The following is a 23,528-nucleotide window of genomic DNA, read 5'->3' on the forward strand; positions in this document are numbered from 1 at the left end:
CCTCTGTATCTAAGGGGCCGCCCTCCTGATGGCCACTGCGTGGCCTCGGGCAGCCGCAGATGCTGCTGAATCTGTTCCTGTGTCAGACAATTACACTGGGACGAGTTCAGCATATTTCAGTGGGGCGCAACCTTTTGGCAGGTTGGACGGTGTCCATCTCTGTGAACATAGTGAGTGAACGTGTGTACTTGCACCAAACAACTAAATTATTTAAAGTACAGAAATGTTAACCTTCAAAAGTGCACGGGCACTTAGTGGCAAGCCATCGTTTCTCCCAGTTAATTTCTAGGTTCTCCCACCACTTTTAACATCTATTTAACACCAGTGTGTGCAAAGGCTGAACTCTAAGAACCTAAACATATGAGCGACTCGTTCATGTTAAAAGTTCCACTGCAATAAACAATTTCCTTGCAGTAATCTTCTTTAAAACCAACACACACCACTCCTCGCGTCGCTGGGACTCTAACTGTAGGTCAAACAACAACCTCTTCCTTTAACGTCACGGGACTCCCCTCCCGTTTCCGCATAACGTTGATGACGCCACTTCCAGAAGGCTACGCGTCCGTCAGTATAGCACTGGGGGGCGGGGCTGTCGAGCTGGCTGCGGGGCGGAGCGTGAAGCGGCGGAGTGGGCGTGGTTTGCTCAGTCCACTGACAGTGGTCGAAGGATGAGGGTACCTCGGCCTGGGAGAACGTGGATGCTTCGAACGCTGTGACGCGGACCTACGCCATAACCGTCTCCTGGAGCCCGCTATGGGAGGGGAACGCTGAGCGCCATCCCGAGCCCCGCGGCGGGGCAGCGGCACGGGGGCGCCCGCAAGAGCCGGGGGGATGTTGCGCTGGGTCCGGCAGCAGCTGGTAAGTCAAGCCCTCCGACCCTTCAGTGGTTAGGGCTGGCGTAGAGTAGAGAATGAAGTCTGTCTGGCGGCTTCAAGCCGGTCCGCGGATCTAGTGACGTGTAGGCCGCACCTTTGTGCTACAGGTGAACGGGGACAGAAAGTAATGTAAGTTGTTGGAGGAGCAGGGGGAGGCCCCGAGCCGGGCTCTGGGCACCGTCTTGTTAGGGGGTCCTAATATTGCGTTTAGGGATTCCCTGGGCTACCCTAGTGGGTAGCCCACTACCCACTAGGGTATCAATTGCCCCAGTCCCCGTAGAGAGAGCCCCGGCCGCAGGGCTGCTCGGCAGTGAAGGACCCAGCGTCACCTTTATTTTATTTAATTTAATGCGATTTTCGATAGCACGAACATTACCCGGAGGTTGTCAGAGCGCTTTACAAAAGAACCAGTTGCGATACATAGGATTACATGAGTTACATAAAAGATACAAACACGATACAAAATTGCAAATGTACAAGTTGTAAAGTCACACAGGGAAGAGCTACAAATAGAAAAAATTGCAAATGTACAAGTCGTAAAGTCGCTCAAGGAAGAGATACAAATGGATAAACTCTGAATCACATAGGAATGGTAGTGAGTACAAAGGTCTACTACATATACTAGTGGCCTGATTCGATGTTTAGGGCACCTGCATGATTGGAGAAGCTGTTTATTTTCCATGTGCCCCTGGAGTTATAGAGCTGCCTTGCCGACCGCAGTGATTTCGTTTCAGGATCGTTATTGCTCGCAAGTGAAACTGACACTTCCTGTAAGCGTTCCTTGTTGCTGCTCTGCTAATCGACTCATGCTCAAGTTGTCGGTTGTTTTCCTCAGGACTCGTTCCTGATCAAGCTTTCTACTCAGTTGTGTGTACGTCAGTGTTGCAGGGCTGTGGTGTATTAGAGTAAGTCTATGGGCAGTACTTAAAATAGAACTATAGAGCTCTAGGTACTCCATGTCCCAGAGCACCTTTCTGCTGCTGAGAAGTGAAAGTACTCTTCCATTAAAAGCTTTGGAGCAGTGCTGATACTATGTCGTCTAATTTTTTTAAAAAAAGTGCAAGTACTGAGTTTCTGATAGTACGTGCCTTTTTAAAGCACTGGCAATGGGCAGAGGTGACAACATGGACCCAGACTAGAAGCCGCTTTCCTGTAGCATGGCAACCAAGATCCCAGATCCATGCTGCATACCTGTTAAACTCCAGTTTTTTTGGCATTCTGGGAATTGTATCACTAGTGTTTATAGCGTATATATGTTTACAATTCCTAGAATGCAAAGTGAACAACATATCTGAAATGGCTGCTGGTCAAGCATGGCCTTACCAGGGCTGCTGTTGGTCCTCGGTGAGGAAGAAGAAATGGTGTAAAGCAACACTATCGAGATTGAAAGGTGTGCGAAGGGCGCACTACAAAATAATTATGGGATCGCACGGGCAAGCCTTGAAAAGGAGAGACATTTAGAAATGTTTGTAAGAAATAAATATGCGCCAGTCACAATACCCCTGATGAAGGGTTGTCCCGAAATGCTTTGGGTGTTTTAAATAAATTATGACTTGTGGAAACACTTTGACTCTCCTGTGTTTGGTTGGAAAAACGTGAATGCATAAGAGAATGGGTAAAATAAATCGAAGGAAACAAAGGATAAAAAAGATCAAATTAACAGAGTAAAAGTGGATGAATTGAAAAGTTGAATATGAATTTGATTTATTGGATTCATTGGCTGATAACGGCTGTGCAGCTTGAAATGGAGTCGTACCTGGTTCCTTCCTATTCGTTATAAGAATTGCAGCGCAATTGGGCGGAGCAAGCCTGCACACTGATAAAAGGTTAAATTGGTGAATATTGGGATACACTAAAAGTACACAAGTGACAATATCCCTACTTACTAAAGACCATGATGTGAATAAACTAGTGTTATTTAAATAAGGTCAGAAAGGCCAGGAAAGAAAATAAGGGAAGAAAAAATTATTTCTTAAAAGAACCCTCACTCACCCTAGTGGTGACATGCTTCATTATGGGGTTCCCGCAGGAGGGACCGACTGCCCCCCCTGCGTGCTACGACGCCTGTAATTGCAGCGGAGCAGGAAGAATGAAAAACTTGTTCTTGTGAGACAAAGTCTATTAGTGTATTAGTGTTTGGTGTGCGTGTTAAAAGGTCACAGCTATGCCCAAAATAAACTTTATTAGTGGACCAGTCGATCGCATTAAAAACAGTGGGGACACGTGATGGTTTGTTATTAGAACCACAGTGTCCAAGTGTCAATAGGTCGACATGTTTCTGCTGTGTAATGCATTTTTTGCTCAGCTTTCTTCAGGACCAATATAAAAATAGTCCCCGGGGGTCCACACTCACGAAGGCGTGTCCACTCCGTGGGGACAAATGTGAAAAGGACGATAAAAGGAAAAATAAAAAAAATTCTTTTATACAACTCACGGTTTGTCCGTAGTCAATACTCCTAATGACCTGATGTGGGAGAAACCTCTGTTTATTCACATCATGGTCTTTAGTAAGTAGGGATATTGTCACTTGTGTACTTTTAGTGTATCCCAATAGGCACTCTCGTGTTGTTTTAACATAATATAAATAGGGGTTGGAGAGTGTTCTTCTATACCCTGTCTCTCTTGTTGTTGACATTTAAATTGGTGAATACTCATGAAGTAAAAGTTGAATTGCAGTAAAAAGCGGTGTGCAACTCACTACCACTGTCCTTTATATGAGTTGGTCCTCGGTGAGGCAGGTCATAGATGAGCAGAAGTAAGTCTGCCTTGCTCTGCAGTTGAATAGCAGAGATGTGATTACTTTGGGCCCTGTGGGGAGCACAGGGCTGCATCGTGCGCAAGGAGTGGTGTGATGATATGTGGAATGTTTATTAAAACATTAAAAAGGTTAGGAAGTAGAATGCTACTGTTGTGTCTTTAACTTTTTTTGGATACGCACTGCCCTGGTAGTTGCACGTTTAGCAGTTGTTTATCGGATGAGCGGCGTGTTACTCTGCTCCTAACACAATAGCTTTCCTGCATTGACAGAAACAATATTGAATGTAAAATTGGTTGTACCTAGTTTACATTTGGATACTGCTTGGACGGGAAACAAAAGCGTAGCATATTATAGATTTGTGAATTGAAGGTATTGTACTAAAAAAACAACTGTAAGGCAAAGGACTCAGATTAGATGCCAGGTGCACAAGATGGGGAAACGGCCACTACAACGAGGCCGTTTCCATGAATACCTTAACCACGCATGCAGTACAACGCATGCGTGGTTACCACGAAAGCCTTTACCACACATACCTTTACTACGAGGTTTGTAGTAAAGGCATATGTGGTAAAGGTAAAAAGTAAAAAAGGGGGGCTTGGGAGGGTCTTCCCCCCCCCCCTCCCCCCACCCAAGAAAAAAACTCACCAGAAGTCACGTCGGGATATGCAGATAATCGGCGTAGTTTAAGAGAAAACGGAAAAAACTTCCATTTCCTCTTAACGTCGTATGACGTCACCACGCAAGTATTCGAGGAAAAGCTACTGCGTAGAAATTTATTTCATTCCGTTGTAACGCATGCGTGGTAAAGGCATGTGTTGCAACGGAATGCGTTGTAAAAACATACAACCCAAAAGATGTAGACATTTCCTGACAGATTTTACGTTCTTAGGCTCTGATTCTGAATTTGTCAGAATCAAGGTACTTTTTATTGACCTTCATAAATAACAATACCTCAATGTACATTGTATCAGGTGCGATCAAGAGCACGTATTTGGAGTTTTTGGGAAATAAAATGCAGAATCTGGTGCTTAACACTTCAAGTCAAAAGTAAGTTTGTTTCCATTGATTAAAACCCATAAAACATAGTCCATGACCATAAAGTGCATGGAGCTTAACCAAGAATTGCATGTATAGCAGGTAACAGTGGCTTGTTAAAACTTCATATACAGCTATAAAACTATCCTATTTCTTTTAAAACAAAAATAAGTTAACTTGTTATAATCAGCCTATGACAAAAAAGTGGAGGGTAGCATGGACTTCGTAAGCTAATCAGTTACGTATAATGTCTGCTACCTGTACTGACTCCTGAGACTTATTTGCTAGCAGCCAACTCCAAACAAACCGGCCTGTTGAGCAGGCTCTTTCCTATTAAATATGTAATCTCATTGTAGCTCCTTTTTTGTTAGGACTTTGTCTACTGTGTTCATAAATTTAATACATTGTGCAGTCACTGCTGTAAACTCACCTCGCATACAGATAATTGGTGCTTGTCGACATGTTCTAATCCCATATTAGTTAAAAGCATTACTGAGCTAATATCTGCATTCCTACTAACAAACAAGCATTTACAATGCAATGTTCTCGGCATTCTTAAAGTTAGAGCTATTGGCATTGCTCATGACATTATTTTTAGTTATGTTTTTGTTTTTAAAACATAAATAAATGGCATTGTCATTTACAATGCCAATAGCAGGGCAGGAGAGCAAGCGCAACCAACAAGGGTCCGGGAGCAGGAGCGCAAGCACAACCGACGAGGGGGCAGGAGCGCAAGCACAACCAACGAGGGGGTAGGAGAGCAAGCACAACCAACGAGGGGGCAGGGGCAGGAGAGCACGCACAACCAACGAGGGGGCAGGGGAGCAAGCACAGCGAGGGGGCAGGGGAGCAAGCACAACTAACGAGGGGGCAGGAGAGCAAGCACAACCAACGAGGGGGCAGGGGTAGGAGAGCAAGCCTAACCAACGAGGGGGCAGAGGCAGGAGAGCAAGCACAACCAACGAGGGTTCAGGGGCAGGAGAGCAAGCACAACCAACGAGGGGGCAGGAGAGCAAGCACAACCAACAAGGGGGCTGAAGGGAGACAGGCTGCCCTCGTTTAAAGAGATGCCCAGTGGGTATGTGTTGAGACATTTTGCCCTCGACTGAACAGATGTCCAAGGGATCTGTGGGTGAGACGTGCCAGCCTCATCTAAACTACCATCGGAGGGTACTGGAGACCCGCTGCCCTGATATACAGACGTGCAGAGTGGCGTGTGATGGAGATGGGGGTGCTCGACTGAAGTGATGTCCAGTGCGTCTGTGGGTGATGCTCACCGGAAGTGCTGCCCAATGGGTCTGGGAGCAAGGCATGATGTCCTTGTTCCCAAAGCTGTTTGTGGGTATGACAAGATGTTTTCATGTGAAAAGAGGCATAATTCGGTCTGTGCAAGTGGTGGTGCTGTCTACACATAAACACAGGGCAGAAGAGCAAGCACAACTAACGAGGGGGCAAGGGCAGGAGAGCAAGCACAGCCAACGAGGGGGCAGGAGAGCAAGCACAACCAACGCGGGGGCAGGAGAGCAAGCACAACCAAGGGGGCAGGGGCGCAGCATAGCGAGGGGGCAGGGGAGCAAGCACGGCGAGGGGGCAGGGAAGCAAGCACAGCGAGGGGGCCGGGGAGCAAGCGCAGCTAGGGGACCGGGGAGCAAGCACAGCTAGGGGGCCGGGGAGCAAGCACAAACGAGGGGGCAGGAGAGCAAGAGGAATGCGGGAGGAGATTGGGACGGCGAAGCACTTACTGCCTTGCGGTTCTCCGTGGACAGTGTACGCTTTGGGGGCCACGGAGCGGAGGACCTACCTTCTCCTACCCACTGAATGAGTTCTGTGAAGCACACTCCGGGGCCCCTCATGGCCGACAAAGCTATTGGCAATGCAGGGCTGGCGGCCAGGTGTCGCAGAGTGCCCAGGAAAAGGGAAGGAGGAGGACGAGGACTTGCTGCAGGAGGGCCGAGCAGGACACGGAGGTGAGGAGGGAGCGGCCGTAGCGAAGCCTGTTAGTTAGCCAACCACCCACACCCCCTGCCCTCCCCTCCACGTTCTGCACTCTCCTGATGTAAGCAGGGCACACAGAGGAATTTACTGAGTGTTCCCCAGAGGCCGCAACTGCTTTTGGGGCCCGAGGACAATATCCCGCCCCATATTGGAGGGAGCACCTCGACGGGGGACGTGGGGGCCTGCACTCCTAGCTTCTGACTGCTGTGGGGAGGCCTATTGCTGCCCTCCCTCCGCTGGATGAACTGGTCTTTGCCCAGTATTGATTTTGAATGCCCTTGGACCCCGCACAACTACGAGGGGGGCGGAAAACAAGCCCAACGAAGAGGGGGGTCGGAAAGCAAGCACAACGAGGGGGGTCGGAAAGCAAGCACAACGAGGGGGTGTGGCAGAAAGCACGAGGGAACAGACGCACGAGGGGGGGCGGAAAGCAAGCACAACGAGGGGGGCGGAAAGCAAGCACACCGAGGGGGGTGGGGGGCCGGAAAGCACGAGGGAACAGACACACAACGAGGGAACAGACGACATAAAAATAATCACAACGAGGGAACAGAAGCACAACGAGGGAACAGACACCCAAAAACTTACCGGCTCGGGGGGGGGGGGGGAAAGAGTCTCACCATCTTTCTCCGGGGCGAAGCAGAAATGCCTCGGTGAAAGCATCGTCATTTTTGGATTCGGGGGCGTGGTTTTCGTTCTCTCCTCGTCCCATTGGCTGGACTGTAAAATTCTAGCAAATGGGAAGAGGAGAGAAAAAAAACAAGAAAGAAGAGAAAAAACACGCCCTCGAATCTGAAAAAGACGTGGCTTGAACGGAGTGATGACCCTCTCCTCCAATGGCTGGCCTCCGTTTAGGAAGCCAGCCAATGGAGAAGAAGGGCGGGTTCAAGCCCCACTCTAGAAAACTTTAAATCTCCGAGCGAGACTGCTCAAGCGCAGCCTACGGTCAGAGACCTAAAAAGGCAAATTCATAATAAGTGATCTATTGACTCTTGTTGTAAACAGAGCCTGCATTCCCCTGGGATTGCATTTTGGCCCCAAGTAATGAGACGAAAATTGTCCGAAGCGTAGATTTAATAGGCTTATTTTGGAATTGCCCTTAAATGTAATGTTATGTTATTAAATCTTTTGTATCGCGCTCTGTTACTACAGAGTATCCTGTCAAAATAGTTTTGTGGGTAAAGGCTTTTGTATGAGTTAATTGTGAGCCAAGCATGGCTCCTGTTACTGAAAATGTGTTCATCGTTAACAAAAGAGGTCCATCTTACAGCTAGACCGGGATAGAAGGGTACAAGGGCAGTGTAAGGCTGGGGCCCTTTTAAACGTGGAAGCGGAGACTTTCAGGCTACAAGTGGAACAAAGGTGGGGTGAAGGCTCCATACTTGGTCCCTATGAGGAAGTAGAGTGGGCTGTGAAATTGGTAGTCCTTTTGGAAGATATGGAATGTGTATTTAACAGGTCATATAAGTTGTCCCTTTTTGAATCAATTCCTTGATTATCAAAAATGTCTTCCAAAGAAATATTGTTGGTGTTTCTCCCGAAGGCTAGTGATGTGGCAGCATCATGGCCATGTGCCTAGGTTTACTTTTGATCTAGGGTTGTGGTGGATGAGTTCTGTAGGTCTAGCTATGATATGTACGACTCATTTATAGGCCCATTCATCCCGTATTGTTAGCAATCCAGGACAAGACCCAGGGGTAGGGCCAGTTGGACGTATGGCATCAATCTAAGTAGGTCCCCTCGCTGGGGGCGGTCAGGGGCTTGCAAGTCTGTAGAGTAAGATAATATTAAAGTATTGAATTCTGAAAAGGGAAGGCAGATTTTTTCAAATAGTTAAAAAGCAGCAAAGCAAGACGATAGTGCATGGGAATTGATTGCTGGGGCAATAAATGATAAAGTTGTGTTCTAGACCCCTATTTTCTAGCTCTTGATGATAAACAGGCTTTTTTGGTGTCTTGTAAAATAGTTGGCCTAAAAAGGAATCTAAAATCATTACAGGTGGTTATAGAGGGCAGTAACAGTATGTATTGCAGGAGACCTGGGTAGAGCACTAGGTGGTGATGAGTGACTTTAAAGTTTTTAGCACCAGTGCAGTTGAGGGCAAGTTTGACTGGCCCGCTGGAGGGATTTGCTGTAATGATTGGTGTAAAATACAGGATTGAGGGCAGCGTTCTATTTCAGGAATATACTAATATCCTGACAGTCTCAGTGAGTGGTATTTATCTGATAAGCAGAGCTAAAGGGAGGCAAAAGGCTGCCCAGATTTCATAGTAATCAACTGTAACTTCCCTTCGAATACAAAATTGGACAAGCAGTTGTAGGTGCTTGTAGCTCAAATGGATAGGGTGAGTTTAAATTTTCCAAAGGTCCCTATCCTGTTGATGGGAGATTTTAATGCTACAGTCCCATCTAATTTAGCAAGTATGAGTTTCAGAGGGAGAAACAAAATAACTCCGGGTTTCCCGTACCAGCAATTAGAGTTTCATTGGGGTGATGGTAGAGGGAGGAAACTGGGTCTGTTGCTTGATGGCTTTAATCTAACTATTGTGAATGGCAGATGCATAGGGGACCGGCCTGCTCAGTACACCTTCAATAATGGAAGAGTGTCTACATTTAGATTATGTTATGATCTTTACCAAAAGTTTTGGTTTAGTCATGTACTTGGTGGTAGACAGTGATCATAAACCTATAATTTTAACACTGCAAAGGGACGCACGCTTAAGAGATCTGTGGCAAAATAGTTCTATAATGTATAATTTAAACAAGTGCAGACTAAAATGGACGGGTAAGCTGAAACATTATACACAAAATAAAATGAAGGTACTGAAAGCACAATCTTCTTTGACGCCACAGTTTATGGTACAGGAGTATGAGATCTTTATTGCCTCCATGTGCAAACTGGCAGCAGAAGATATAGGGGCTGGAAGGATCTGGTGGACTGGTCCAAAAAACAGGCCAATGTCGTACTTGACAAGAATACAAGGGAGGCTTATAAGGAGGTTGGGGCTAATTAATTAAAGACTATTAGAAAAGCTATTGGAAAGAGCTTTTGAAGAATTGCCCGGGAAGAGAAGGAGAATATATGGACAAAAGCAGTAGCCTCGCTGAGAGTGGGAAATACAAAGTGCTTTTGGACCATAGTAAATAGAGTGCTGTGATGACCAAAAGTAGCAGTACCAGTAGAAACGTGGGTGAGCTATTTATCGGAACTGTACAACATCATAGAGGTAGAGCAGAATGGAGTAGGAAGCAGGCAGGCTGGGTATTCGGATCAGGCAGTAGAGGTTAGCTAATGGATTCCGTCATTAATGGAGATAGAAACCATTATAAAAGGTTTAAAAAGTTCTAAGGCCCAGGGCCCGAACAGCCTCTCTTCCAATACAATTAAACTTAACCCAAATCTGTGGGCCCAAGTTGTAGTACCAGTATTTGGAGCAATAAGTGGTCCGGGTATTCCAGGAACATGGAAAGGCAGTATAAGGGTCCTTCTAGTCATAAAGAGGAAGCAGGACCTACTGTCAAATTACCGTATTTTTCACGCTACTCGATATTCCCTCTAAGATAAATGCAAAACACCGTCTAGGGTTGTTAAAGGATTGGGTAAGCAAAGCTAATACTCTCCCTACAGTCCAATTTGGGTTTTGAAATGGCTATTCAACAACAGATTGATGTCTTCTATTAAATCTTTTCGCTGAAAAATATGCCTTTCAGAAAAAGCAACTTCTGTATGTGTCATACATTGATTTGTCAACAGCAGTGGCCACGATAAATAGATCCCTACTCTGGGAGTGGATGAGGAAATTCGAGTGCCCACCAGGCTTACTAAAACTGATCATCAAAATGCGAAAGAATCATGGACCAGAGTGGAATTGGGAGAAATTGAACACTAACAAGAACAAGCATTTACAATGCAACGGTTTCGCCTTTGTAAAAGTTAGAGCTATTGGCATTGTAAATGACATTTTTTTATTTATGTGTTGGTTTTGAAAACAGATAAATAAATGGCATTGCCATTTACAATGCCAATAGCTTAATCTCTCGCAAACAGTAAAAATGATTAATAATAACTAACCTCCTTCTTGTCAAAGGACCAAAAACCCTGCCTTAGGTTGCAGTCATTAAAGAGCTTGCTGACAATTAGGAGCTCCCTGAGTGATGGTGTGTGTTTTGTAGGTGTGTGTGTGTGTGTGTGTGCACATGTGTATTGCTGACATGCAATGCTCACATTCAATTAGAGCTCCCTGAGTGATGGTGTGTGTGTAGGTGTGTGTGCGCGGAGCGGCACAGCTGAGGCGATGACGCAAGCAGCACATCTGCTTGGGGGTGGACCCGCATCCACCCAGTACAGTAGTGTCGCGGCGGGACACGCCACTGAGCAGCACATCTGGGGCAGGCGGGACTTCACTCACAGGCATATGGGGAGCCCGCTAGTAATGCAGGCAGGAGGGCGTGAAGCAGACAGGGGTGTAAAGCACAGCTGTGGGAGCACTAGTAATGCGCACAGCGGGGCGTCCATCACTCTTGTGGGAATCACACAGAGGAGTGCACTAGTAATGTACCAGTGAGTGCTCTCTTGTGAGAAGCGCATCTCGGGAGGGGAAAGATCAAGAACGACAGCTGGGGTCGGGGTGGAGGGGCCGAAGCACAGCTGGGGATGGGTGGAGGTGCTCCTGCGGGAACACAGCTGGAAGGGGCGGTGCTGGTGATAGGCAAAGCTGGATATGGGTGGATGGCATAAAATGAGTTGGACTGACTACTTTTGTCTATGGATGTTTTCAATTTGTTTTTAACATTAGTTGCTGCATTGGGATGCTGCTGTGTTAACATTGACCTCCAATGGTTTCCAGCCTCGAAGCATGTGAATCTATGAAAGATGCTGGAGAACTAGGTATATCTATATATCACTGTGTGAATTCAACCAAAACAGAACATTTACTGAAGTTGCTTAGAGTGCAGCCATTTCATTTTGTATGCCTATGTTAAACCAAGCCTTTTGGGCCATCTCCATTGTGACATACACAGTCTCACTTTCAAGCCTGGCACAGCAAAGCAAGAATTCTCAATTGAGCCATCTCAGCATCTGGAGAGCTCCTTTGTTGTATCCTTTTGAAGGTCTATTCCACTCTCCTGTAAGAAAGCAATGCACCTGCTAACACCACTAACTAGAGTTGGCACATGTACCCTCCTTCCATTGCCATGTACAGAAAATCTATAAGTCTTGGGGAAATTTCTGGAGGAGTTAGCATTAGAAGCTCAAATGCTAGGGGAGATGAAACACTGTCTCTCTTAGCTGCAATATTAGCATTTTTGCTCGTTTTGCATGATAAACAATTTTTTTAGAAGTCACTGTGACTTGCTTCTTCCACAGCAGAGTTCATAATTACTTGGTCTCATGGTGCATTATGCAAACATCAGCCTGAGTGAATAAAAATGGAGGTTGTCAATCACGAGCTTTGATGGAGAAGTGGGGCCTGGCATATACAAACCTGCAATTGTGGTTGGTATACAGAATGTATAACGGGGATAGGCATACACAGATATGAAATGCTATACAGGAACATTTAACACTGCTTGATCGATACTAACATAGTATTGAGGTTGGCATATAACAACACAGAAGGAAAGGTGCAATGCAAGCAAGGCCTGTAAAATGGCTTATCACTATGAATATAAGCATCGTTATAGGGCTACACAATCAAATAACAAATAAACAAAAAAGATGTATGTACTTACAGAAAGTTCTGGTCTCAACGTCCCATACTGCTCCGACACCCAGAAACCTCTGCGATCCTCCAGGGGAATATAAGGCTCATTTGGATAGCGGGCTCTGAAATTCTTCAGAAATCCACCTTCGAAATCCGCTATCACCCCATCCATATCCACTAAAACACGGAGTGGCCTGAACCTGGCATCACATGACCTTGTCCTGGGCAGGGAGGAGTACCCTACACCCAGTGACATAAGGATACCACCCCTTCTCTGCAGAGACAAAAACCTAGAAAGTAAAATCATAACTGCCTTAAAAAAAATAAGCATCTACCGTATACATAAAAAAATTATACACTTAAGTCCCACTGCACAGGAGTTTTGTATTATGAACGTGAAAGCTCCATTTTGGTTATCAGCACCCAAATAAGCAACAATCATGGACCACCCAGTTCTGAGATCCCTCCCTACACTGTCAACGAAATCATGAGCAAAACTGACAGTCATCTACATTTTGCAAGACCTGATTTCTGTGACTGACACTGCCTGCTTGTTTACAGTGGGAAACGTTTCAGCGCAGGGGTAATAGCTTCCCCCTGATAATGTCCCCCACAATGCAACAGGGTCCACTGGGGGTGGGCACATTTGGACAACAGCTGGTACAGAAAAGGATTCTGTATTTTCCCGCAAAAGATGGCACAAGTGTCTTCTCCTGGCAGAAGATCCCAGCCCCCTTTCCCCCGGCAGTGGACAGAGAGTGCTGTGCAAAGGCAGGCTGGTAAATGATTGAAGACAGGGAGGTGTGTGGGGCCACGGCACTGCGGGCGGGGGGCCCTGTGCCTGGGACAGAGCTCTGCAGGGCAGGGTGTCCTACCCCAGCAAATAGCTCGAGAATAAACAACCGCTTCAACCCGGCAGTGTTCACCGGCAGAGAGTTCCTGCCCCCTCCCCTCTGCCTAGCAGCAGCTGCAGCACCTCCTTTAAAGGGGCAGTCCCCGCTGCGCCAAGTCCAACTTGTACTTCGCCCCTGACCTCAGCAAAAAATAAATTGGACGTAAACATATGTTATGCATTTTACCTTTTTGCTCGCCTCAAAAATTGCATTTAGGAAATTGTTTGCCACAGAGGCAAATATGTTGAGAACTCAGAACACCCCTTTAAATCGAGTTCGAAGTGGTCAGTGCGAGGAGCGGGTCTGTAAGTAATTTGAACCCAGAATCTCCCACCCTTCTGTTGCTAAGTTTCATGCGTTTTTAAAAAGCAAACCGCCGCTCGCAGCGGGAGGGGGGCGGGAAACAGACAGGGGGAGACACAGCGCACGGAGGGAAACAAAATACACGGAGAGCGGGAGGGGGGCGGGAAACAGACAGGGGGAGACACCGCACGGAGGGAAACAAAATACACGGAGAGCGGGAGGGGGGCGGGAAACGGACAGGGGGAGACACAGCGCACGGAGGGAAACAAAATACACGGAGAGCGGGAGGGGGGCGGGAAACGGACAGGGGGAAGAAGGCACGGAAGGAAACAAACACGGGCTTACCTTCACTGCAAGGAGAGAAAATGGCGGACACAAGCTTCCGGATTTTGAGGATTTGTGGGCGTGGAGGGGGGCGGGAGAGGACACGAACGGCGGGAGGGAGGCGGGAAACGTGCACAGGACAGCGAGGGGGGGGCGGGGAGGCACACGGAGGGGGGCGGGAATGGACAGCGCATCTGAAATCACTTTCAGTGAAAGGGGAGGGAACGGAAAAAACGAAACTCCGCCCAGGGAAAAAATCTGGGGAACGCCCCCGAATCTGGTCCGGCCTTGACGGACAGATCTCTGTTCCAATGGCTAGCCTCCATTTATGGAGCTAGCCAATGGGACAGGGGGGCGTATTCCATTTTCCTTACTGGAAATCAAGAGATTTCTCTGGAGGCGGAGCTAAGAGCTCCGCCCTCCAGCGAAACCTAAAAATTGATACCCCTAACAGATTGTGGCAGGGGTGTATGTTGGCCCGCTTTTGTTTTCCATACACATAGCAGATGCTGCGGTAGGATAACGCATGGTTCGATCATTCTTGCCAAAATTTGGTAATGAGGCCATTCCAGTAATGTTTTATGCCGATGATACAGTTTTGCTGAATTCACGTTGGTCGGCCTGCAGAAAAAATTAGATGCATTTGCTGAGTTTAGCAAGTCCAATTGTTTGAAAAAAATATGGCAGAGACTAAGGTAATGGTTTTTATGAAAGGGAGGGTATAGAAGAGAAGGTCGAAGTGGTGGTTAAATGGCGTCCCAGTAGAAGAGGTAAAGGAATATCGCTATCTTGGCCTTCAATCAATCAAAAACACGCGCGTATTCAAATACAACTTTCTGTATATAAAAACACGCGTGTATTCGAATCCAACGTTGTGTCAAAATTTCACAGCAAACGGTGAAGAACTTTCGGAGATTGATGATTTTGAACAAACAAACATTTACATTTTTATTTATATAGATAATATACCTTTGTGTTATGCAGTAGGGAAATTCTTGTCCGTCTTTTAGGATCAGTTAGCTAAGCAGAAAGACTTGCAGCATTAGGGATATTGAATGGAAATGTTGAGGTCACTGTTTTAGAAATACCCTCAATATGACAAAGGGTACTTTGTGGAAAGGTAGTTGTTTAATATATTCCATATAATAGTACGTGTATTTTTGGACTTGTGTTTTACTTTGCACTTAGGAAATCGCATTCTTGCACATTAATGTTCATTTTTGGTGTAGACCATCTTATTGTCTGGTTTGACTAAGGGCCAGATGTATGAACACATTTTTCCATAGACACAGAATGGGTAAAACTGTTTGATACATCTGGCCCTAAGTTTGTACAGTCTAAAGATCGTAAAATTATGGTTTTCCTGTATTAGCAAGGACCATTTTTTAATGTAAGAAATTCTTCTTTGTACATGATGAAATGTTTATCCAGTGTCTATCTCGCTCACTTGCTCAAGAGATAAAAATAATTGCAGTAATAATGCTATTGCCCTAGTCAGCACCTTAGTGGATTGGGCTTTGCACAAGGATAATGTGAACCCTGTCTAGCAATAAGGCACTCAAAATATTCCTGCAGTAAGGGGAATTACGGTCTGTTGTTTTATTATGAAATAGGAGAGATTTGAATTGTTTTAGATATCGATCTGGTAAAAGTAATATTGGTTGATTTAAAAAAAAAAAAAAAAAAAGTTATGAGGGAGGGTAAAGAACACATTTTTATTGTAACTGTATACGTTTTAATACAATCAGTGTTTTTTTGTATTATCTGTGTACATGAATCGTTTCTATTGTCTTTTTAGGCATGTTTACTAACTGTCAATAAAAACTTAAACTAAATAGATAGTGTAAAACATTTTTTAAAACTAGTATGTGGTAAATTTTGCTCTCACAAAGCTTCAACCTTCAGGTCCTGAAGGGATTCAACTCCCCTCTCAAATGCAACTCCTTCCAGATAAAAGCTTTTATCTTTTGGCTTTCTGCCTGCCTCAACAAGTTAGTATATTTAAGGAGAGATGCTTTCTTATTTTTTTTTTTTTTTTTTTTTATTTTTTTAAAAACCTTTATTTGAGTAAGCAAAAAAGTACAAGGATGGGCCTACAACCACGCCGGCCGCTAAAGAGGAGTAGACACATATCATATATGCCCGCAGAGGTAAAAGTCAATCAACAATGCAATACTCATCACTATTTACAGGACAAAAACAGATTTTATTTATATGAAAGAACAAACACACACAAAAGGCGAAAGTGTATTACTGAAGGTCAGCTCAATGGACGTAAGGGGGGGGACAGCAACAGAAGTACAGTAGCAAAACTCTAAGCACTGAGGAGCTCGGGGGGGGGGGAGGGACACAGAAGTCAGTACAAAAAGGGGGGGGGGAGGGCCGGAGACACCAGCACAACCCCTATGTGAAAGGTTCCAAGAACGCTTGCCTAAGGAGACAGGGCAAGCTCGATAGTGCCCACAAGGGGAGGAGTACAAATGTCGCCACGGTAGTCGTTCCATTGACCCCACACCTTCACCCATGCCCCGGGTCTGCCCCTGGCCACATAGACAGTTTTCTCACGGAACATGGACCAATCCATGTTATCCTCCCATTTCGAGAGGTCAGGGGGCCTGGAGGCCCCCCAGAGTTGTGCAATATCTCGCTTCGCAACCATATAGCCCAGGGTGGCCCATCTAGTCTGTGCCACCGAGTAGTCCGTGGGCTCCCAAACATTCAAAAGACATCGACGAGGTTCCGGACGCAAGGACACACCTGTCACCACAGCCATCACTTCAAGCACGGCCGCCCAATAAGCAGCCACCATCGGGCACTCCCAAAGAATATGCAGGAAAGTAGCACGCAAACCACACCCACGCTTACACAATCCATCGGAGGAAAAGCCCATCACCACCAGTCGCGGTCCCGTCACGTACACCCGATGAAGGATCTTCAATTGGACCAGACGGAGACGAGCCGGAATAGCCACCTCCTTCGGGGAGGAGAGGGCTGATTGCCAATCCTCATCATCAAGTTCTAACCCATCTCCCATCCACAATTCCCGAAGTCGGGCCAATAAGTCGGTCCGATTGTTAATCAACTTTTTATAGATCAGGGAGATAGTGCTATCAGGAAGATGTTCATCAAGGATACGGTCCTCAAGGGGGGAAGAGTCAGGCGGAATCTCACCAGGAGCAAACACCGAAGCCAGGGCGTGCCTGAGCTGTAAATAACGAAAGAATTCCCGACCACTCAGGCCATAGTCAGCCTGGAGGGCCTGAAACGAACGCACAGAACCCTTAGAGTATACATCCCCCACCTTAGAAATCCCAATCATGTCCCAACGGTCGAAACCCTTGGAAGACCAAAGACCGCCCAGACGTTCTGAAGCATAAAGCGGCGTCGCCAACGTCAAGCGATCCTCCCAGCCCAAGCTCACATTCGCGGCACGCCACACCGTCAAAGCAGTCAATGTAGGTCCCACAAGATGGCGCCCAGCGGAGCGAGAATAAAGCACTCTGTTAAAGTCACCTCCCGGAAGCTGAAGTTTATCCATTTCAAAAGCCGGATTACGACCTGGCGAAAACATAGCGTGATTGATAGCGGACAGATGGGAAGCCCAGTAATATCTCTTAATGTCGGGGAGCGCCATGCCCCCATCATACCACGGGATGGAAAGTTTCGCGAGAGCAATGCGCGGACGCCCATCCCAAATAAGCTGCCTCTGAAGGCTCTCAATCTCCCGAAAATAGGACTTAGGGATAGGATCATAATAATTCTGGAGAGCATAGAGAAACCGCGGCAATGACATCATCTTAAACAGGGCCGCCCGACCCAGGGGAGACAGGGGAAGTTTGCGCCAACGGGCAACGTCCAAACGTAGCCTAAGCAACGGGGGAAGGAGATTACGATCAAAACGAAGGGACGAGTCCAAGGTAACAAAAACCCCCAAGTATTTGAAGCCATCCCTGGCCACCTGAAGAGGAAGTCTGCTCGGCAACGGAGGCAAGACACCAGATAAAACATATACACAGGATTTAGTCCAATTGATGACGAGGCCTGAGTTAGCGCCAAAGGACACAAGAACGTCAAATAAAACAGTTAAAGACTTGCGAGGGGAAGTAAGGTACAAAAGGATGTCGTCCGCATAAAGCGAGACGCGGTCTTCGAAGTCCGGGGCCCAGCGAATCCCTTTAAGGGACGGTTCCCACCGGAGCCAGGCCGCTAATGGTTCAAGAGCGAGCGCAAACAACAACGGGGACAGGGGGCAACCCTGACGGGTACCCCTGCCCAAGGAGAAGGGAGCCGACACTCTACCGTTTACCACAACTTGTGCCAGAGGTTCCGCGTACAACAACTGAATCCAGCTAATAAACTCGCACCCGAATCCAAATTTCTCAAGAGTCGCCCATAGATAGGGCCACTCCACAGTATCAAAGGCCATTGAGGCATCCAGGGACGCCAAAATGGCCGGCTCAGTCAGAAGCCCCGCCCTCGCCATCACGCCGTGAAGGCGTCGCAGATTCAAAGCAGTGTTGCGATGCGGGATAAAGCCAGACTGATCCGGATGGACCAAATCCCCGAGAACCGAAAGGAGACGGGTCGCCAAAAGTTTTGCCAAAACCTTGGGTTCAACATTTAACAGGGATATGGGTCTATATGAGGAACAGAGGTCACGTGGTTTACCATCTTTAGGGATGACGACAATTGTCGCCAGGCGCTGATCATAGGGAAGGATGTTACGTTCACGAGATTCTAGAAACATGGCGCGAAGATACGGCGCCATCTTATCGGGGCGTAGCTTGTACAACTCAATAGGCAACCCGTTCGGGCCCAACGCTTTGCCCGAACGAAGCGAACGGATAGCAGTCGCTATCTCATCATTCGTAAAAGGGGAGTCCAAAGCAATACGGTCCAGGTCGGTGACACAGGGCAAAGTGATATCGCGCAAGAGTAAGCGGGAGTCAGCCACGTCCCTCACAGACACGGGAGCATATACAACACGGAAATATTCCGCAAAACGATCAACAATGGCAGTCGGATCAATCACATTCTCACCACTCGCAGACTGAATCACAGGCACCACACGATTAACTCTTTCTTTCTTGTCCAACCACGCTAGGAGTTTACCCGCCTTATCACCCACATCGTACAATCTGCCTTGTTGTTCACGAAACATCACCTTTGCAGCGTCAGTGACCAGGGATTTATATGCAAACTGTTTTAGACCCAGGGCATGGAGTTTCTCAGGCGTGACACCAGATTCCAACTCGTCCTCCAAAGCAGAGATCTCCCCCTCAAGGTCCACCACCTCCCTCCTCCCGGCTTTTTTGGCTTCAACAATCAAGGAAAGGGCCTGTCCACGAATCACAGTTTTAAAGGCTTCCCACAGGGACACAGCCGAAGGGACCGACCCCTCGTTTTCCAGGAAATATGCATCCATGGACTTGAGCAAGAGGGTACGAGTCTCAGGGGAGGAAAGATACCATGGGTTAATTGGAGCCACTCGACCCGCTGCCTCCACCCCAACCTCGAAACGAAGCCAGAGCGGCGAGTGGTCAGAAATACCCCTTGGCAAATGCAAAATCTCACGAACCGCCGACGACTGGGCCGCGGGCATCAGGAAATAATCCAGCCGAGACAGACTGCCATGAGCCCCAGAATGGAAAGTGTATTGGAGCTGAGTGGGATGCAAAAGTCGCCAGCAGTCCACAAGGCCAAAGGTATCTAGAAACCCACCCAACCACTGCTGAGCCTGCGGAGTATCCCTAGGGGGATGGCGATCGTGAAGGCCGGAAAGCACCGAATTAAAATCACCGGCCAGGAAGAGAGTACTTTCAGGGAGATCTAACAAAACACGGCCCAAATCAGTGAAAGTAGAAGTCTGTAAACCCGGGGGAACATAAACATTAAAGAGAGATAGGGTGCGGCCCTCATATCTACCCACCAAGACAGTATATCTCCCACGGTCATCTTGAATCACCTCGTCAATCGCTAGGGGGAGGGAGGTTCGAACAAGGATACCCACACCCCTAGATCCGGAGGTAAACCCCGAGTGCGCCACAAGGCGGTAGCCCCATCTATTCATTGCATTACAAACATTACCAATCAAATGGGTTTCCTGCATGAAAACAATGTCTGGCGACAAACGTCGTATACAATTCAAGACCACACTGCGCTTAATACGATCTCCCAGGCCATTAACGTTCCAGGAAACAAATTTCAACCCTCTACCCCCCATCCCATCCACCCGAGCCAAGACCCCTCATCCACGAGCAAGACACCAGAAACAGCAGCAGACACAGGAGCAATTCGCCTTGAAAACAACACACAAAAAAGAAAGAACTTCCCAGCCCCCCTCCCCCAAACTGAAAGGAAACACCCCCCACCCTGCACCCCTGCAAAAAGCTAAAGAGCCACCCCAACCTGCAGTGTGCCTGTCGCCCCATAACCCCTAGTCTAGACAAAGACCCCGGAGGAGGAAAGGTCTCCGTTCCACCCGCCCCTGACAAACATCAAGAACGAAAAGTAACAAAAGAAAGATAAAATAATCACAATGCAGAGGAACGCCGGTCAACAATCCTGAAAATGTATGCAAAATAAAACATGTGAGCCAAACAGTCAGATCTCCACACCACCTTCGGCACCACCAGGGTGAGCTGCGGGTTCAGTCTCAGGAGTACGGTCAGGCAAGGAGTCCAGCCAGTCATTAACAGCATCTGGGCGATCAAAGAAAAGGGTACGCTCATTGTACTCGACCCGAAGTCTGGTGGGATAGAGCATAGCATAGCGTAAGCCCCGATCCCGAAGACGTTTCTTGGCCCCACGAAACTCCATCCGTTGTCTCTGAACTTGTTGGGAAAAGTCCGGGTAAAAGTTCACCGTAGCATTCTCAAAGGCCACCGGGCCCTTCACCCGCGAGGCCTGCAGGATAGCGTCCCGGTCTCTATAGTGAAAAAGCTTCGCTACAATGGGTCTCGGCGGGGCTCCCGGCCGAACTTTGCCCCCTGGAACACGATGTGCGCGTTCCACCGTGAAGAACTTCGTAAGGCCGGAAGGGGCAAGATGGTTCAAGACCAGATCCTCAACCAGGAGATCCACCGAGTGGGGTTCAGGGTTCTCCGGTACACCAACCAGGCGAACATTGCAGCGACGTGCCCTATTTTCAAAATCCTCCAGGCGTCGGGTCATGAAGTCGTTCACCCGACGGAGATTTCCGACTTCTGTCTGGAGCTCCGAGACGTCCTTCGTGAGGCTGGACGATTTAATGTCCAACGATTGCACCCTCTCATTCGTCTTGCCGAGATCAGCACGAATAAGATTAACCTCAATAGCCACGGTGTCAAGTTTATGGGCCAAGGCCTCGTACTGTAGGCCGATGGATTCCCTCACGCCCGAGATGGCGCCCATGATGTCCTGTAGGGAGGGCTCCGCCGACTCTTCCAAAACTCGTTCGGACGCTGTACTAGAACCAGGCAGGGCAGCTCCGGGGGACCCCTTAGAATGAGTATAGCGGTCCATGACATTTGATTGAACCGGAGCTCCGCGCAGAGGTGCTTTCGTCTTGCGCGTCTCTCTGTCCCCTCTGCCCGCCATTTTGAAGATGCGTCACAGGACAAGCCACCAGGGTCGACGGGCCCGACACCCAAAGCACAGGATCAAAAGTACACAAAAATGAGGGGCACAACTCGGGTAGAGGTCGCCAAGCCAGCAAATAGTCCGCAGGAAAACCCAACAGCCGATCCGCCTCCAGGTCTCAGCCGCAACTCGATAGTCACACCCGTGGCCCAAGTCGGAACAGAATCGAAACCGAAACTTAGGAAGGGGGACCCACAAGGCCAGATCTCCTGCCGTTGTTGTTCAATTCCAGGACGGCTACAGAACCGCACCCCGTCCCGGGCGCACCTCGAGGGCGGAGTCCAAACGTTCAGACCATCATATCTCAGGAACAAGAGATCCAAATCAATTTCTGAAAGGTGCCAGGCTGATCAGCCAAACGTCCTCCACACGGATTCTTGCAAGAAATCAGGATTCAGTCAGGATAAAATGCCGGGAGCGGCGAGGGTCCGGAGAGCGCTGTGCTCAAGCGGCCATCTCGGATGCCCGCCAAACTCCTCCTCGAGAGATGCTTTCTTAGCTAGTTGTTGGTCCATTAGTCTGAACTCCAGTCTTATTTGAGCCTGTGAGGCATTCTGAGGAAGGCCTATTAAGAGACCGAAAGGCTTTCACTACATAATATAAAAAGAATGCCAAGGTTTCTTTGGGCAGGCTTCCCCGCTAAAAGCTGTTGCTGGAGTGAGCTTTACTCTCATGATTTATAACACTCCAAAATCCGCATGATACTGTAAATTCCATACACTTTTCCCTCATTAAATTTCAACAGGGTTGACTTGTTGATAGTTAATGAAGGGCGAGGTATTGTATGTAATGCATCAAATAATTACTGGGTCCTTTAATAACACCTAACTCTAAACTCCAATTCCTATAGCAAACATCAGTTTGTGCATGGGTCGAAAAACACCTACCTGCTCAAAATCAGGGCTTTAGTGTAGCACTGTCCTGGGATACACAGGTTTGTGGAGGAAGTGTTTGAGAAACTGTAGGAGAATCTCGATTAGACTGGCATCCTTCCAGGCGATGGCGCAAGTAGGGTACACCCTAAAGACACCTAATAAATCAAAGTAGTAAGTAGGATTGGCTTTAATAGCCAAAATAATGTTGGCAAGACATTGGGGGAGGGACCCCTTCAGATTGAATGTTGGATAAAAGAAATTATGTATTGCAATGAACAAAGTTAAGTGTACTGCCTGCCTGCTGCTTCTTAGTCAGTTGAGAAATACAAATATTTGGGACCCATTATATGTACATCATCATAAAGACGCCTGCCGACAATCCTCCTGGGATCCGTGACAAAAGACCACAGTAGAGACCAACCTGAAAAGTCTCTATCTAGATCTGGACACAGGAAAAATAGTAGCAGATACAATTAAGTAACTGATGGTATTGCACATTACAGTACTCTGCTGCTGCACTCAACAAAGTGTGACAGTGGTTTGGAAGTGGAGGAGCCGGTAGAATTAGAAAATGATGGAGGTGGCAATCCCGAATGGATATAAAAGATACTTAGTGAAACGATGTGAATGCAGTATTCAGATATTGAAATGAGCAACAAATTGTAATTGAGATGATCGCCGTCATACCATATGTGTATAATACTGTTAATTGAAATAAATAAAAAAAGATATTGAGCTGAGCGGCAGAAAATGTTGGCATCAATCAAAGCAAAGATCTTTCTCAAAGACTTGAGTACTCTGTGTGAACCACCAGTTAGACTGCGCATAATTTACCCGTATTCAAATACTGCCCAGGTGCAATCACTATTGCTTACCGGTTCATCTTTTCAATGAGGATGAAATGAGACTTTAGAGAGCGAATGCAAAGATAATATGTAGAGGTACGAGTTACTGTGCAATATATTAGTTCCCCAACCAGGATCACACAAAGAGAAACCTCCTTCTTACACTGATCCCTCTTGTGCCATTTCTTACAACCATCTTTCTCCTGAATTCATAAGAGTTCTAACATGACTGGGATAGAAAACCAACATTTTTGCATTCCATCAATACCACACACCTTCCCCTTTAAAAAAACCACAATA

General features: G+C 47.2%; 1 protein-coding gene across 1 annotated transcript in view; it reads left to right on the forward strand.

Annotated features, from left to right (window-relative positions):
• The first annotated feature begins 594 nt into the window (after positions 1-594).
• Positions 595-23,528, forward strand: part of ATP11B (ATPase phospholipid transporting 11B (putative)) — a 602,728-nt gene continuing 579,794 nt past the window's right edge. Inside the window, exon 1 of the mRNA XM_078665453.1 lies at positions 595-858. Coding sequence (XP_078521579.1) covers positions 832-858 — 27 coding nt within the window. The 5' untranslated portion in view covers positions 595-831. The remainder of the gene's footprint in view (positions 859-23,528) is intronic.

This window comes from Lissotriton helveticus, chromosome 11, assembly GCF_964261635.1.
Source record: "Lissotriton helveticus chromosome 11, aLisHel1.1, whole genome shotgun sequence".
Classification (NCBI taxonomy): Eukaryota; Metazoa; Chordata; class Amphibia; order Caudata; family Salamandridae; genus Lissotriton; species Lissotriton helveticus.